The sequence below is a fragment of the Panthera onca genome, chromosome B4 (genome assembly GCF_046562875.1).
Source record: "Panthera onca isolate mPanOnc1 chromosome B4, mPanOnc1 haplotype 2, whole genome shotgun sequence".
NCBI classification, from domain to species: Eukaryota; Metazoa; Chordata; class Mammalia; order Carnivora; family Felidae; genus Panthera; species Panthera onca.
In genome coordinates, this window is record NC_138345.1 from 132,499,262 (window position 1) to 132,513,585 (window position 14,324).

The 14,324-nt window shown below is 60.3% G+C and overlaps 1 protein-coding gene across 4 annotated transcripts in view; it reads left to right on the forward strand.

Annotated features, from left to right (window-relative positions):
* CACNA1I (calcium voltage-gated channel subunit alpha1 I) overlaps positions 1-14,324 on the forward strand; it is a 116,354-nt gene that overhangs the window by 68,356 nt on the left and 33,674 nt on the right. For 3 of the 4 annotated variants that reach the window (XM_060656288.3, XM_060656283.3, XM_060656284.3), the window contains 4 exons: positions 345-660; positions 2,255-2,347; positions 5,686-5,998; positions 8,580-9,001. In XM_060656288.3, the coding sequence (XP_060512271.3) occupies positions 345-660; positions 2,255-2,347; positions 5,686-5,998; positions 8,580-9,001 (1,144 nt within the window). Of the gene's footprint in view, positions 1-344; positions 661-2,254; positions 2,348-5,685; positions 5,999-8,579; positions 9,002-14,324 lie in introns of those variants that run through there. The other variant, XM_060656287.3, reaches the window with a different exon arrangement.

Below are 14,324 nucleotides of genomic sequence, written 5' to 3' on the forward strand. Positions count from 1 at the left end.
GGCTCCAAGAGAAGTTGTGTACACATGCCCTAGGAGCAATGTGGGTGTGTGCAGGGCACAGTCTGGCCACAGCGGGTCAGGGACTAGCCCTGCTCCATCCTGAGGAGGCCCCCTTAGGGAAGGGACCCTAGAACTGACTGCAGTGGGTCAGTGGGAGATTTTTTGACCATGGGGAAGGGCGTCCCAGGTGGGGGAACAACATAGGCAAAGGTCTAGAGGCAGTGACAGGACCTGTTGGGACAGTTCTGTCACACTACGTGGCCTTCCCCTTCCTGCTCCTCCTGGTGGTGACCCCTCCCCTTCTCTTCTTCCCCCCCCCCCCCCCCGCCATCACCTGTGCACAGACAAGGGGATGTGGCCCTGCCCCCCTACTACCAGCCAGAGGAGGACGACGAGATGCCCTTCATCTGCTCCCTTTCGGGGGACAATGGCATCATGGGCTGCCACGAGATCCCCCCACTCAAGGAGCAGGGCCGTGAGTGCTGCCTGTCCAAGGATGATGTCTACGACTTCGGGGCGGGGCGCCAGGACCTCAATGCCAGCGGGCTCTGTGTCAATTGGAACCGCTACTATAACGTGTGCCGCACGGGCAGCGCCAACCCCCACAAGGGTGCCATCAATTTTGACAACATCGGCTACGCCTGGATCGTCATCTTCCAGGTGAGGCCGCTCAGGCCTGGCACCAGCGCACGGGCTGGGGCCCGGGAGACTGGAGTGGGGGGTGGGGTGAAGGGCAGGGGGCACAGCTTCTTCTGGCAGGGAGGGCTCTGTGCTAGGTGTTGGCCGCCTGTTTCACTGAAATCTGCCCGACTTGCTGGCACGATGGGCGTTATTGCGCCCCTATTATAGACAGAGCAACTGAGGTTCAAGAGAAAGGAAGCAAGCTATTTGATGGATCACGTGCTGGTTAGTGGAGAGTCAGGCTTTTAACCCAGGGCCGGGTGCCCCCAAAGCCTGTGCTCTTTGTGGAACCCCAGGTTGCCTGGGGACCGATGGATCCCGGCAGTGAGGTACAGACCTAGAGGGGGGAGACCAGACTCACGCCTGTTAGAGGGGCTGACCAGGCAAGGCCTGCACACAGGACCATGGGGGAAAAGACATTCCTGGTGGAGGTGACCACCTGAGCCAAGGCCTGAGTGCAGGGAAGGTTCAAGGTGAGCACCAAGGAGCTGTTTGTCTGTCTGGGTAGAATCTCTCGGACCTTTTTCGTTGATCAGTCAGTAAGAAATACATTTTACTCAGTGCACACATATACACACACTCACAGCGTTAACTTTACTGTGTGCCTTGCACGGCCCCACTGCGCTGCAGAGGACCAGGGTGGGGCATGTCGAGGAAACGGGGGCTCTAAGACTGGGTACCGCTTCCTGCCTCTGTGCCTCAGTTTTTCACCTTTAACGTGGGGGTAATAACAGCCCCCTCTCGCCCTGAGTGGCTGAGAAGAAGAAGCTAGATGATGGGAGCCGAACAGTCAGCCAAGTGTGGAGCGAGTGCTTGGTAAAGGTCACCTTCCCGCTGCCCTCAGAAGGAAGAACAGGGCTGGAGCAGGGGGTGGTGGCTGAGAAGCCCCGAGAAGAGGGGAGGGCCTTATCAAAGCGGCTGCTCTGTGTGCTTTGCTCTGGGGAGCATCGAGATCACAGAATTCAGAGCTGCAAGGCGTGATGGGATGTGATCACAGCCCAGCAGCTGTGTTTTGAGACCCTCAGCCCCCAGGGGTGTGAATGGGTTGCCTGGGAGAGGGCAGTTGCTAGGGAGCGCCCAGCGTTTGCTTTGCCCAAGGCTGCTCTGCCTCCCTCTCCGGGAAGGAAGGAGAACGGGGGCAACAGTCACACCAGCCCCATCATAGCCACACTCCTGGGCTCAGCTGAGCTGGGCCCTAGGCCCAGCTGGTGAGCTGGAGTTGGAGTCCAGGGCCCCCTGCTTCCAGCCCTCCTGCCTTGGTGAGGGAGACTGGAGAGGGCCAGGCTCTGGAGCAAGAGGGACCAGGCTCAGGTCTGGCTCCCCGCCTTCCTGGCTGTGTGACAGAGGGCAAATACTGTAACCCCTCTGAACCTCAGTTTTCTCACCCGTGTGTGGGCGATGAGGATGGCCGTCCCATGGAGCCTTGTGGAGAGTTCGAGAGAGAGTGTGTGTCCGGCAGTCTGGCACACAGTGGGGCCTCTGTCTGGGGCGCTGCGTTGGTCGCCCGTCTTTCCTGAGGGTGCCGCCTTTCCTGTCTCAGGCTCACCGGTCCTCTGCTCTGTTCTGGCTGCAGGTGATTACCCTGGAAGGCTGGGTGGAGATCATGTACTATGTGATGGATGCTCACTCCTTCTACAACTTCATCTATTTTATCCTGCTTATCATAGTACGTGTCAGGGTAGCTGGGGCTCTCTGGGGAAGCTCAAGGACCCAGGGACCAGGGATGGGGCTGGGGGGTTCCCAGGGAGCCCCTCAGAGCCAAGAGAGCTGAGTGGGAGGGAGCAGGAGGGGCAGGTTTTTTTTTTTTTTTTTTTAAGTCATCCACACACCCAACACGGGGCTCGAACTCACAGTCCCGAGACCAAGAGTCGGGTGCTTCACTGACTGAACCAGCCAAGCCATTTTTAAATGCCTCCGAGCAGCGGGTGACTGAAGGGACTCATCAGCGCGGCTGCGGGAAGCATCCATCACTCTCGATTGCCTTCATTTCTCATTTCTGGGCGTTTAAGACCATCTTGTCGCTCCTGCTCGGGTTTCTCTGCCTCGTAGTCTCTGGGAATACATTCTTCTCACGACCGTAGCTAGGTGCAGCCCCAGGATGGGAGCTTGTCTAGGGCTCTAGCTTGTTCCTCTTTTCCCGTGGTGGGAAGGGGAGATGCTCTGAAACAGAAGCCCGGGGCTGCTTCCCACAGGGCTCCCTGAAATTCTCGGATGCAGGGGGTGGGGGTGGCTTAGGGGGTGGAAGCGGGGCTCTGTCTGCCTCACAGAGCAGGGTCCTTCTGGGAAGCCCCTCCTGCCTCCCTCCACAGTCCGCCTAGAGAGAGCTTATCCACCTCGTCATGCCATGCCTGACTGAGGCTTCAGCCACAGCACAATCCCCAAAATGTCAAGGTGATTCTCTCCTGGGCGAGTCAGTGCTGGCTCACTCCCTACTGCTGTGAGGCTGGATTCTCTGGTGTCCCAATGGTGGGAGAGGGCATGCTTGGCTCTCTGGGGCAGCACCTTTTCCTGAGCTGCTGGGACCTTGACCTGAGGGTTCAGGACAAGCTGGCAAGTGACCCGAGACGTACCTGCTGTTGGTTTTGCTCTGATGCCTTCCTGGGGGACGCAGGGGCCTTGGACCTGTAAAGAGACCCCCAGATAAAAAGAAGGGGGTCGAGGCTTTGTTCAGCATTGCCCTTCATCCATTGGTTTGTTCATTCCCCAGCACCATCAGGGAGACCTGCCCTGCTCCAGGCCCTGAGCCGAACACTGGGCACTGAGCAGTGAGGTGGGCCCGGCCTTGTCCTCGAGGAGCTCACAGTCTTGGGTGGGGAGCGGGAAGATGGGCTACGCTTGACATTGACCAGACAGCATATTAGGAGCCATGGCAGAAGGAATCCTGAGAGGTTGAGGGAGCCCAAAGGAGTTTTCTAATCTAGCTTGGAGGAGGAAGAGGGGAGTGGGAGGCTTCCTGGAGGAGGTGATTACCAGAACTGAGCCTTAAAGGCTGAGGGCAGGCAGCCAGGGGGAGAGCCTCTTGGGCAGGGGGCAACTTGCAGAGACCTTGACATGGACAGAGTCCTGATTGGAGGCACTTTGAACCACTGGGGTTGCTGGAGGAGCCTCGAATTCCAGAGAAGCACTGGAGAATGTGGTCTGCCCCTCCTGATAGAGTTAGGGGTGGGGATGTCAAGTTGGTAACTCCCAGCGTGACACGAGCCACATCTGTTAGCTCCCCCGAGTCCCATGGGGGATGGTGATGGCACCTAGGCTTATGGGTTCTCAGGAGGATTAGATGAGACAGAGTCTGAGGCCTGCATGACCCCTGGCACACAGTAAGCGCTCAATAAATGTGCCCTGCCACTTTTACTGCTGGTATTATTGGGCCCCAGGTGGCCCTATCACAAGAGAAAGGGTACTGGCAGGGGGCTGAGGATGTTGAACTTTTCTGGGTGCTGGGAAGGGTCCGGAGAGCAAAGCCTGAACCCCGGGCTTCCATTTTGCCTTCACAATCCTGGCCATGCAGGGCCACCTACCCATTCTGTTCCTCAGGTGAGGATCCTGAGCCCCAGAGAGGTGAGAGGTCCTCAGCCCTCAGACTCTGGTGCCCAGCGCTCCCTCTGGTTGGAAACGTGTTAAGCTTGCCTTGCCTGAGCCTTGGGTTTTACAGATGGGGAAACGGAGGTCCAGAAGGAAGGGGGGAGCTGCCTGGGTCACAGGGGCAGTGGCTGTAGAGGCAGGCTGGCTAGAAGCCTGATAGGTGTGAGCTCCCAGAGGGAAGGGTCTGCACCCTCTCCTTCTTGGTGACCCGTCACAGGGGCCCGATGCACAGCCGATCTCCAGGAGACGCTGGTGGAAGATAGAACCGAGAGGGCCAATGAGGGGCATCTTTGTACCTGGGGATTTTCTCAGGGTCCTCCAGCCAGGAAGCCCTCCCCTCAGCCCTCGATAACCCCAGAAGCCCAGCTCCCTCTTTGTGACGTGGGGACAGGAGGGGAGGGTGAATCAGCGGCTGGGACTGTGGCCTGCGTGAACTGCCTGGCAGGTAGCCCGGAGGAGGATGAAAAGCTGGTAGGCGGACCCTCCTTGCTGGTAGGGCCACTGATCTCTTTCAAGGGCTTAGCAAATGCCAGAGGAGGGGTCTGCCCTCTGGCAACTAGGACCTACCTGTGCCCTCTGCGGCCTGTGGTGGCCACTGGAACTGGACCCTGCATCATGAGGTGGTGGGATTCTTAGTACTGACTGGGTAGTCTCCCCCACCACCTCCATCCAAGCACAGATAAAGCCACACAAGTAAACCCTTTCTGAAGGAAGCTTCTCTTTTGTCTGGATGCCCAACTGAGGCCAAAGTGAAGGCCAGAGAGAGGGTAGGGCTGGGGTGGGACTCAGGGCCTGGATAGCCTGAGAGCGTGTGGGCCTCCCTCCCTGGCCTCAGCACTGACGTCCCTGGCCGGGGTCCGAGGGCCTGGGGGATCGGGCTTCAAAGCGGGTCCCGGTGGGGCCTGGGGAGCTGCCTGGGCCACCGCCGTCCTGGGGCCCTGGCCTCCTGTCGGAGCAAGGCCTCAGCAGTCTTTTCCTGTCCCTATCTGTGCCCGTGCCTCTCCGTCTCTCTGGGCCCTCCACCCTCTGCCCCTCTCTCTCCCCGCCTCCTCGCACCCATCACCCTGTGTCTCCCACGCCCTCCGCTTCTGCACTCTCTGAGCCTCCGTCCCTCCCTCTCGGTGTTTCTCCTCATCGTCTCTCTGTCCTTCCTGCCGGCTCTGGCTGTCTGTCTCCTGGCTCTGTCCTGTCCCTGCTCCGTGCCTCGGATTTGTCCCTGCCCCTCTTCCTCCTGTCCTCCTTTCTGCCTCGGTACCCCTCTGCTTCTCACCCCACCTCTGTCACCGTGTCACCACCTCTGCCTCCCCATTTTCTCTTTCTCTCTATCCCTTCATTCCCCTCTCCCCCACGTCTGCCTCCCCCCGCCAATCTGTCCCCTCTGTCCCTGTCCCTGTCCCTGTCCTCTCCTCCCGTTGGTCACAGGTGGGCTCCTTCTTCATGATCAACCTGTGCCTCGTTGTCATAGCGACCCAGTTCTCGGAGACCAAGCAGCGGGAGCACCGGCTGATGCTGGAGCAGCGGCAGCGCTACCTGTCCTCCAGCACGGTGGCCAGCTACGCGGAGCCCGGCGACTGTTACGAGGAGATCTTCCAGTACGTCTGTCACATCTTGCGCAAGGCCAGGAGGCGTGCCCTGGGCCTCTACCAGGCCCTGCAGAGCCGGCGCCGGGCCCCGGGCCCGGGGGCGTCCCCCTCCGCCAAGCCCGGGCCCCGCGCCAAGGAGCCCAGGCATTACAGTAAGTGGTCCCGCCTGCCGCCGCCTCCGGGGTGCCCCGCTCAGGCCTCGTGTGCCTCCCGCGGGGGATGCTGGGGACCCCGCGACGGCACCGCTGGCGAACGCGCCCCCCTGTCTCCTCGGCACAGGCAGAGCCGTCCGGCAGGTTGAGAACCCGGGTCTTCCCTCGGGAGCTCCGGCGCGTGCCCCTTGCTCCCTCCCTGCTTTCCTGACCCCCTGCCGGTGCCCGGTCTGGGCTGGCCTCGGGCTGGGGGCACCCGGCAGCCCGAGCCCTGGAGGATCCCCTTCCGACCCCAGTGGGGTCACACGTGGACCCAGGCTCCGCCCGGGATTCACACTCGAAAGAAACGGACGGTTGTCTATCCTGTCTGGTAAAACGCTAACGCTCCACTCCTCTCAGCCTGCCTCACGCCCCACGTGGCTTCCTGCTGCCACCACGTGCTAGCACGCCAGAGCAGTGACGACCAGCCACCTGGGATAAGGGGGCTGTGGCCACCGTGCCGGGGCGTGGTGTGTCGGGGACCAGAGATCTTCTGTCTCCGGGCCGTTAGGCTCAGAAGGGGCTCTCCATTCACTCTCTCGTCTGTTCTAGAAAACAGTCCTGAGAAGAGGGCAGAGTGAGTTATATTATCCCGTTTTCAGATGGGAAAACCAAGGTCCAGATAGGTGAAGGGAGTCACCTGGGGTCACGCAGCGTGTCCGTGACAAAATCGGCGTCAGGGACATCAGAGCTGGGTTTGCTGGGCCCGCGTCCAGAGGGAAATGAACGCTCCCGCTCAGCTCCCCGGAGAAGGCAAATGCGCCCCAGGAGAGGAGTCCCGCCCCCCAGCTGGTGCCAAGACGGAAGTCAGCAGGGTCCCAGCCCCGGAGCAGGTGCACAGCGTGTGACCTGGACAGCCCGGGCCCCTCTGTGGGCCTCAGTCTCCTGCTCCGTCAGGTCGAGGATGAGGCTCACGCGCAGGGGGAGTCAGCCACCCCCGGGCCCTGCCCCTGCAGCTCTCAAGCCCTGAGATTCTTGGGAGGCAAGCCGGAGAGAGAACTGATGCTCGAAGCTGCCGCCCACCCCTCCTCGGGTGCCAGCCGTCCAGGCGTGGTCTTGCGGGAGGCTCCAGGTGGCCCGTGGGCTGGCCCAGCACGTGGACGGGGCAGCTGGGGTCTGCCTGCAGGGTCCCTGGATGACGCGGGCTTCTTGCTGCTGCCCCCACCCTCTCCGGGGAAGCTGTGTGGAAAGAAGTCCAGGGGGCTCTCTGGAGGGGGGCCTTGCCCCCTGCCCCTGGGCCTCAGTACCCTCCCGCTTCCCTGGGAAACAAGTTTCAGGGGGCCCAGCCCCAGGCACGAGTGGGGCTGAGGTGGGCCTTACTGAAGTGGGATTGACCCTGGGCTTCTGCCTGCCCACGCTGGCTCCCAGGGGATGAATGAATCAGAAGGCCTCTTCCGGGGCTTCAGGAGATACTGGGAGGCAAATCTGCAAAGGGAGGGTAGGCATTACATGTTTTTCATTCCCTTTAATTATTATTATTCTTAAATGTTTATTTAGTTATTTTGAGAGAGAGAAAGAGAACACACATGTGGGAGGGACAGGGTAGGGTGGGTAGAGAGAGAGAGAACCCCAAGCAGGCTCCGCACTGTGCCCCCATGGGACTTGATCCCATGAACCCTGAGACCATAACCTGGGCAGAAACCAGGACTCAGATGCCAGACGCCTGAGCCACCCAGGCACCCCTCCCTTTAATATTACTAATACCTTTTCTTTGCTCGCACCAGGAAAACATGTATTTTAGGACAGTACAGGTAAACACAAAGAAGAGACCATACTACCCAGGAAGAACCTCTCTGACACCTCCTTGAAATGGTTAAAGATGGCAGAACTGTGGTCTAAGACTGGTTCAGGCTTTTTAAACTCTCCCTGGGGCAGCACAGGGGGCGAACACTTCTGCCCCCCACTCCCTGCTGTGCCTCCCGTCAGCCCTTCCTGCCTGCTTCCCCTGGAGCCACCCCGACTATCAGGGGGCTTCTAGAGCAAGGGTTTGCCTCCTGCCCAGGGCTCCTGCCTCCCTCCCTCCCCGGGACACAAGCCCCACATACAGGTGGGAGGAGAATTGAAGATGGAGAGGTCACCTTGGCGCTCTCTAAGGGGCGTCCGTCCGCCGCATCAAGCTGACTCTTTTAGAAGCTCTTTTAGAAACTCTTTCTCAGCCATTTCCCCAAGTCCAATGTGAGCAAGCAGGGCCGTGGGAGGGCTGGGCATCGGGCCAGGAGATGATGTAGCCAGGACAGGCGACAAACACACGTGCCCCAGGCACTGTTCTAGGCACGCCAACACATCCACAGTAGAGCCCTCCCCACGGCCCTCGCTTGTCACAGGGGCCAGCCAAGCCCAGAGAGGTAAAGCCAGTCCCCCAGGACTACAAGCCACTCGACCTCCTCACCCAGACAGAACCTGAGCCACAGGAACTTGAGGCACACATGGGTCTGTGTCCCAGGGTTAGCTTGACCCCTGGGGTGGGCAGATCCTGCCCTCTCGGAGCCCCTCAGGCCTGTGTAACCTGAGGCGCCGACCCTGCCTTGTGTTTGCTTCGCAGAGCTGTGCCCTCGACACAGTCCCCTGGACCCGATGCCCCACACGCCGGTGCAGCCCATCTCTGCCGTGCTGGCCTCCGATCCTGCCAGCTGTCCCCGCTGCCAGCACGAGGGGAGCCGGCCGCCCTCGGGCCCGGGCAGCACCGACTCGGGCCAGGAGGGCTCGGGCTCTGGTGGCTCAGGTGGTGACTCGGAGGAGGTGGATGGGGACGGGGCCCGGAGCAGCGAGGATGGGACCTCCTCAGGCCTGGAGAAGGAGGACGAGGAGGAACAGGCGGACGGGGCGGCCCGGCTGTGCGGGGATGTGTGGCGCGAGACCCGAGCCAAGCTTCGAGGCATCGTGGACAGCAAGTACTTCAACCGGGGCATCATGATGGCCATCTTGGTTAACACCGTCAGCATGGGCATCGAACACCATGAGCAGGCCAGTGGGGGCGGGCGCTGGGCGCAGGGGCGGGCGTGGGCGCGGGGGGAGGGCTGGACGCCTAGGCCCAAGCCGGCCCCACGCAGCCCGGGCTGTTGAACATCCCCTGGGTGTCTGTCTGCCCCCTGACCGGGGCCGGGTCCGATTCTGCCCTGCGGCCTCGGTGCCCAGCCCCGGGCCCGGCCCAGAGGAGAGGGAAGCTCCAGGTGTGTGCCTAGTGGGTGAGTGAGCGAGGGAGGCGGAGCTGGTACTGGGGCCCGCTGGGTTGAGATCCAGCTCCCGTCTCCTGAGTGGCGCGGCCTGGACACCAGGCACCCACAGCCCTTCCCCTGTCCGTCCTGCCAAACCTGATTTCCGGTCATCGCCTTTCCCACGAGCCCTCCTGTCCATTCTCCCCCAAACAGCTGGCGTGGTCTTTCCCGAGGCCGGGCTTTCCCCTCTCCCCAACCTGCCGCAGCTCCCCATTGCCCTCGGCACAAAACACAGACCTTTCCTCTGACGGCCAAGGTCCCTCTGTGGCAGTGCCTTCAGCAGGTTGGGCGTCCTCCTGTCCCTGATGTCCCCACATAGTCCACCCTCCACGCAGCCCGGCGGCACTGAGGGTGGCCCCAGGGTTGCCCTGCAAAGACTGTCCCCCGTCTCCCTCCTCGGCCAACCCTGTGGTTTCTTCTGTCCTCAGCACTGGGTGCGTGGAGTGCAGAGTGGGTGTTGGCTGAGTTCATGGTGTGTCCCAGGCCCCCTGGGCCATCGGGGTTCAGAGATATGGCCCCAAGGGAGATGGCAAGAGCACAGGGAGGATGTGTAAGAGATAAGAGGCTACTTGTAGGGACACAGGAAGGAGGGCTGTGGGGGGTTAGCACACATGTGCCCAGCAAATAGGTCATACCGTGGGTGACGGCCTGTGTGACAAGTCCATTCCTGGCTCCATTCGAAAAACACCATTTTCTGACTCACCTAGCCCCTGGGTAGGTTTCCTCCGTTGACCTGGCCCCTACCCTGTGAGGGCACCCCGCTTGGCAGCTAGTGACCCTGAGGCCTAGGGAGGGGATGTCACTGATCCAAGGTCCCACAGACAATCAGGGGTCAGATTTGAACCCACATCTTTCTTTTTTTTTTTTTTTTAACATTTATTTATTTTTGAGAGACAGAGAGAGGCAGAGCATGAGCAGGGGAGGGGGAGAGAGAGAGAGAGATACAGAATCTGAAGCAGGCTCCAGGCTCTGAGCTGTTTGTTAGCACAGAGCCTGGCGCGGGGCTCAAACTCACGAACCGCGAGACCATGATCTGAGCTGAAGTGGGACGCTCAACCGACTGAGCTACCCAGGTGCCCCACCCACATCTTTCTTTAACATTTATTTATTTTTGAGTGGGTGACAGAGAGTGCGCAAGTTTGAGCAGGGGAGGGACAGAGAGAGAGGGAGACACAGAATCCGAGGCAGGCTTCAGGCTCCAAGCTGTCAGCACAGAGCCCGAAGCGGGGCTTGAACCCACAGAGCCATGAGATCACAACCTGAAGCGAAGTCAGACACTCAACCGATTGAGCCACCCAGGCGCCCCTGAACCCACATCTTTCTGTGGCGAGACTGACACCCCCACGGGGTTCAGAATGTGGCACCCCCTTTGCTTTCCTGCCGCCCGCTTTCTGCGGAGGCCCTCCACCCGCCCACTGCGCCCCGCGGTGGGCCACACTCTCATTTCCCTCTTCATTAGCTCTCCAAGCGCTGGCTCCATTCAATTTCCTTAAATGCGGCCCCTGGGGCTGCAGCGACACTCTGTTTGGAGCTGCTGGTTTGCCAGCCATTCCGGCTTAATTAAAAAGGTCTCTGGGGAAGACTGGGGGGAAGGCTGTCTGCAGGGTAAAGCTGGTGAGAGAGGCAGCCCAGACCTCCTGGCCTAGGGCTCAGGCTCCTGGCCTTTCCTGGCCTAGGCTTGCCGGTGGGGTGGGGGCAGAAGCCTGGCTGGGCCAGCGGTCCCGGAGGGGGGTCTCGTGGGGAAACAGTGATGTTGGGGTCCTGGCTCTAATTTCTGAGCGGCTTGTCACAGTGCTGCCTGGGCACGGTTCCCGCCAGGGGCTTGTGGGAACCGGCTTGCGAGAGCCAATTTTCTGTCGCTCGGGAACTTCGAAAGCCTGATTTTAAACAGTTGGTAGCTTGGAATTGGCCGTGGTGGGAGTCTTTACACCACAGAAATTGGCATATGCTACAGATCAGGGCTACTTTTCAGAGGCCTGTTTGCCAGGGTTCTGTGGGCCGCGGCCCCTCCGCCTCCCCACCAGCCCGATCTCAGGGCCTCCCTGCCTGGCCTGTACCCTGCTCGCCCCCTGTTGCCCCTGCCTGGGCTCCTTCCCTGGTTCTGCCGCTGACCAGCAGGCGGCCTCGGGCAAGTCACTTGGCCTCCCTCAGCCAGCAGCTCCGTCTGTAACCGGCACATGGACCCTCTGCACAGAGGGGCTGGGAGGGTTAAATGCATTAAGAAGCCCAGCACATAGTAGGTGCTCACTAATTTGCAATTATTTATGAGTCTTCTGTTTGAACCTCACATCACCACCCTTGGGGTGAATTTACCTCCTGCTGTCTGGAGCCTCAAAAAATTAATGAATTTAAAAAAAAAGCGAGGGGGAGGGAGAATTTTTTAAAATGTTCTTTTTAAAGCAGCCTGGAGTGGCAGCCATTGTTCTGCTGAGCGCAGCGCGGGGCCTGCTGGGGGCCTGCTGGTATTTTTGCCCCACTCCTCTCTGCTCCCGGACGTGGCTTGGCGGGAAACGATCCGCCCCCGTGTTTATTTTGAGCAGCCCCGTCTGAGGTGGTGCCTGCAGAGAGAGGTGGCCCAGGGCCACTGGGAGGCCGGGAGAGTGGGGAGGAGGGGAAGGAGAAGATGGGTGAACGCGCACAGCCCTTTTCCTGCAGGGGTGGAGACCGTGGAGGGGGAGGCATCGCAGGGGCCTGGCAGGGAGACTGGCGCTGCCATGGGGACAGTAGGTAGTGACAGTGGGGCACAGCCTGGGCATTGCTCTCTTACTCCATCTGCCACCCCTGCCTCTGTGGTCTCAGGTGCTCAAATGAGAGGTGAGACTGCAGGTGTCTCCGGCCAAAGTGGCCATTGCTACCCAGATCACAAGGGGTTCCAACGTCTCTAGGTTCCTCATGGTCAAAGATGCTGTTCCTTGCAGGGACTGGCCTGGGAGGCGGTGACAGGTAAAAGGTGGGGGGGTCATCCAGGCAGGGGCCTGCTTGTGACCCATGAGGTGGCCAGATGGGGCTGAGGTCTGCTCTTTGGCTGAGGCTACATGACAAGCAGGCGGATGGGGTCAGATTCATCCATCATTACTCACTGTCATGTGTTGCCACATTTCTTCCCCTTGTGATCCTCATGGCAGCCCAATGGGGCAGGCAAGGCGAGTGTCTCATATCCATTGAGCAGATGGGGAAACTGAGGCATGCCCAGGTGATATGGTGAGCAACTGAGAGAGCAGGGCTCCAGGATGCCAAGGTGGAGGTGGAGGTTCCACAAAGCAGACAGGAGGCAGTGGGGGAGGTCTGGGTGGGGAAGCTTTGCTCCCGGGAGCAGTCCCTATGGTCCCCTTCTCCCTCCCCCAGCACTCACCTCTCCAGGCGCGTGACTCCTCCCAAGGCGGGCAAGGCTGCCCTCAGTCCCATCCCATCCTGGAACTGAAGGAGGTCACCGAGTTGGACAACAAGAAACAGAGGGCTTGGCTGGATGGGCAGCAGGGATGGGGTGCAGGAAGCCCTCCGGGGCCGGCTGGGGCATGTCCACTGGCCCCTACTCACAGGAGAGTGCATTCAAGGCCTCCAGACCAGTGGATGGGTCAAAGCAGTCTTTATTTTCCCTTCTGCAGCCCCCACATCATTGCGGACCCAGGTCTGGGAGGACTCTGGGAAGAGGAGGACAGGCTGGCTTAGTGCCCAACATTCCAGCTCTGTGGGCGCTTAGGGGAGAGAGCCAACATGGGCTGCAGTCAGGGAAGCCTTCCCAAAGGCAGTGGCACGGGCAGTGGCTCCTGAAGGTTGACTACGAGTTTATCAGTGAGACAGAGGAGGGACAGGTACAGGGACCAGGAGCTCAGGCATTCCCCCAAAGGACCCTGAGCCCTGAAGGAGGATGTGCAGGAGACAGCCCGGGAGGCTGGTGAGGGGGCTATCCATCCACAAAGTGCCTCAAGGCAGTGGAGAGCCACGGAAGGCTTCTAAACAGGGCAGCGACATGTCTGTACTGAACTGGATCGTCAAGTCAGAAAAGTGGGGCAGGTGATGCCGTCACAGCCATGGGGATGGGGACAGGCCAGAGGGAGAATACCTGTGTTTCAGGTTGAGATGTGATTCCGCCACTGCCTGGCCCTGGCCCTGGGCAGTCACTTCCCTCTGAGCCTGTTTCCCCCTCTACAAAATGGGGATACTATAGGGTAACGTTTGAGATTTAGATGAGATAATTCATGGAAGGTGCTTAGCACCGACTGGCACGTGGGAGACGTTTAACACCGGCTGCCATTATCATCATGGGATGGTACCGGGCTCCAGGGGTTCCTGCGGACAGCCTAGGGACTCCTGCCCACCGGGGCCCTTACGCACCCCTGCAGAAATGGCCAGCCTTGTGCCTCCAAGCCTGGCATGGGGCCAGAAGGAGTGGGCCCCTGCCCCTCTCCCTCCACTTTGGGCCTCCAGGATGTAGTCCCTCCTTACCTGCCCTCGCTCCTCCTGCCTCCAGCTCAGCGTGGTGTTCTGCCCTTTTTCACCCCGTTCCACTGGGGTCTTGGCCACCTCCAGATGCCTCTCTGCAGCCTCTGCCTGGCGGTCTGTCTGCCTGCTGTCTCCCACTTTCCTGGCTCCTGCAGTGACGCCCGCAATGTCATGATCCCGGTCCCTTATTCTGTTTTTATCTGTGTTTTTCTTTCTGCCTCATGTCTCCACACCCCACCTTTGCCTCTCAGTCGCCGTATCTATATTTGTCTGTCCGTCTGTCTGTCCATCTCCGTCGTGGCTTCCCCCCCCCCCACCCCTGTCCCTCTTCACATACCCTCCCACCTCGGTCTCACGATACAGAATAGCCTGCGTTCATCTGTCTGTCTCCCGCTCGCTGTCGCTCTCCCAGAAAAATGCCTGCGGGAGTGACGGATGGTCCATTAGAGAAAGATTAACAGGTGTGCACTTGACTAGAGAAACAGCTGCTGCAAGTGGCGGGGGAGGGGCGGGCGCGCGGGTGACCTTTCCGGAGAGCGGTGGCCTCCCCAGCACTCGTGGGCGGGAGTGTGTGTGTGCAGCGCGTGTGGCCCCGAGCCGAGTGGCCGCCATTACGGACTGTCAGCGGC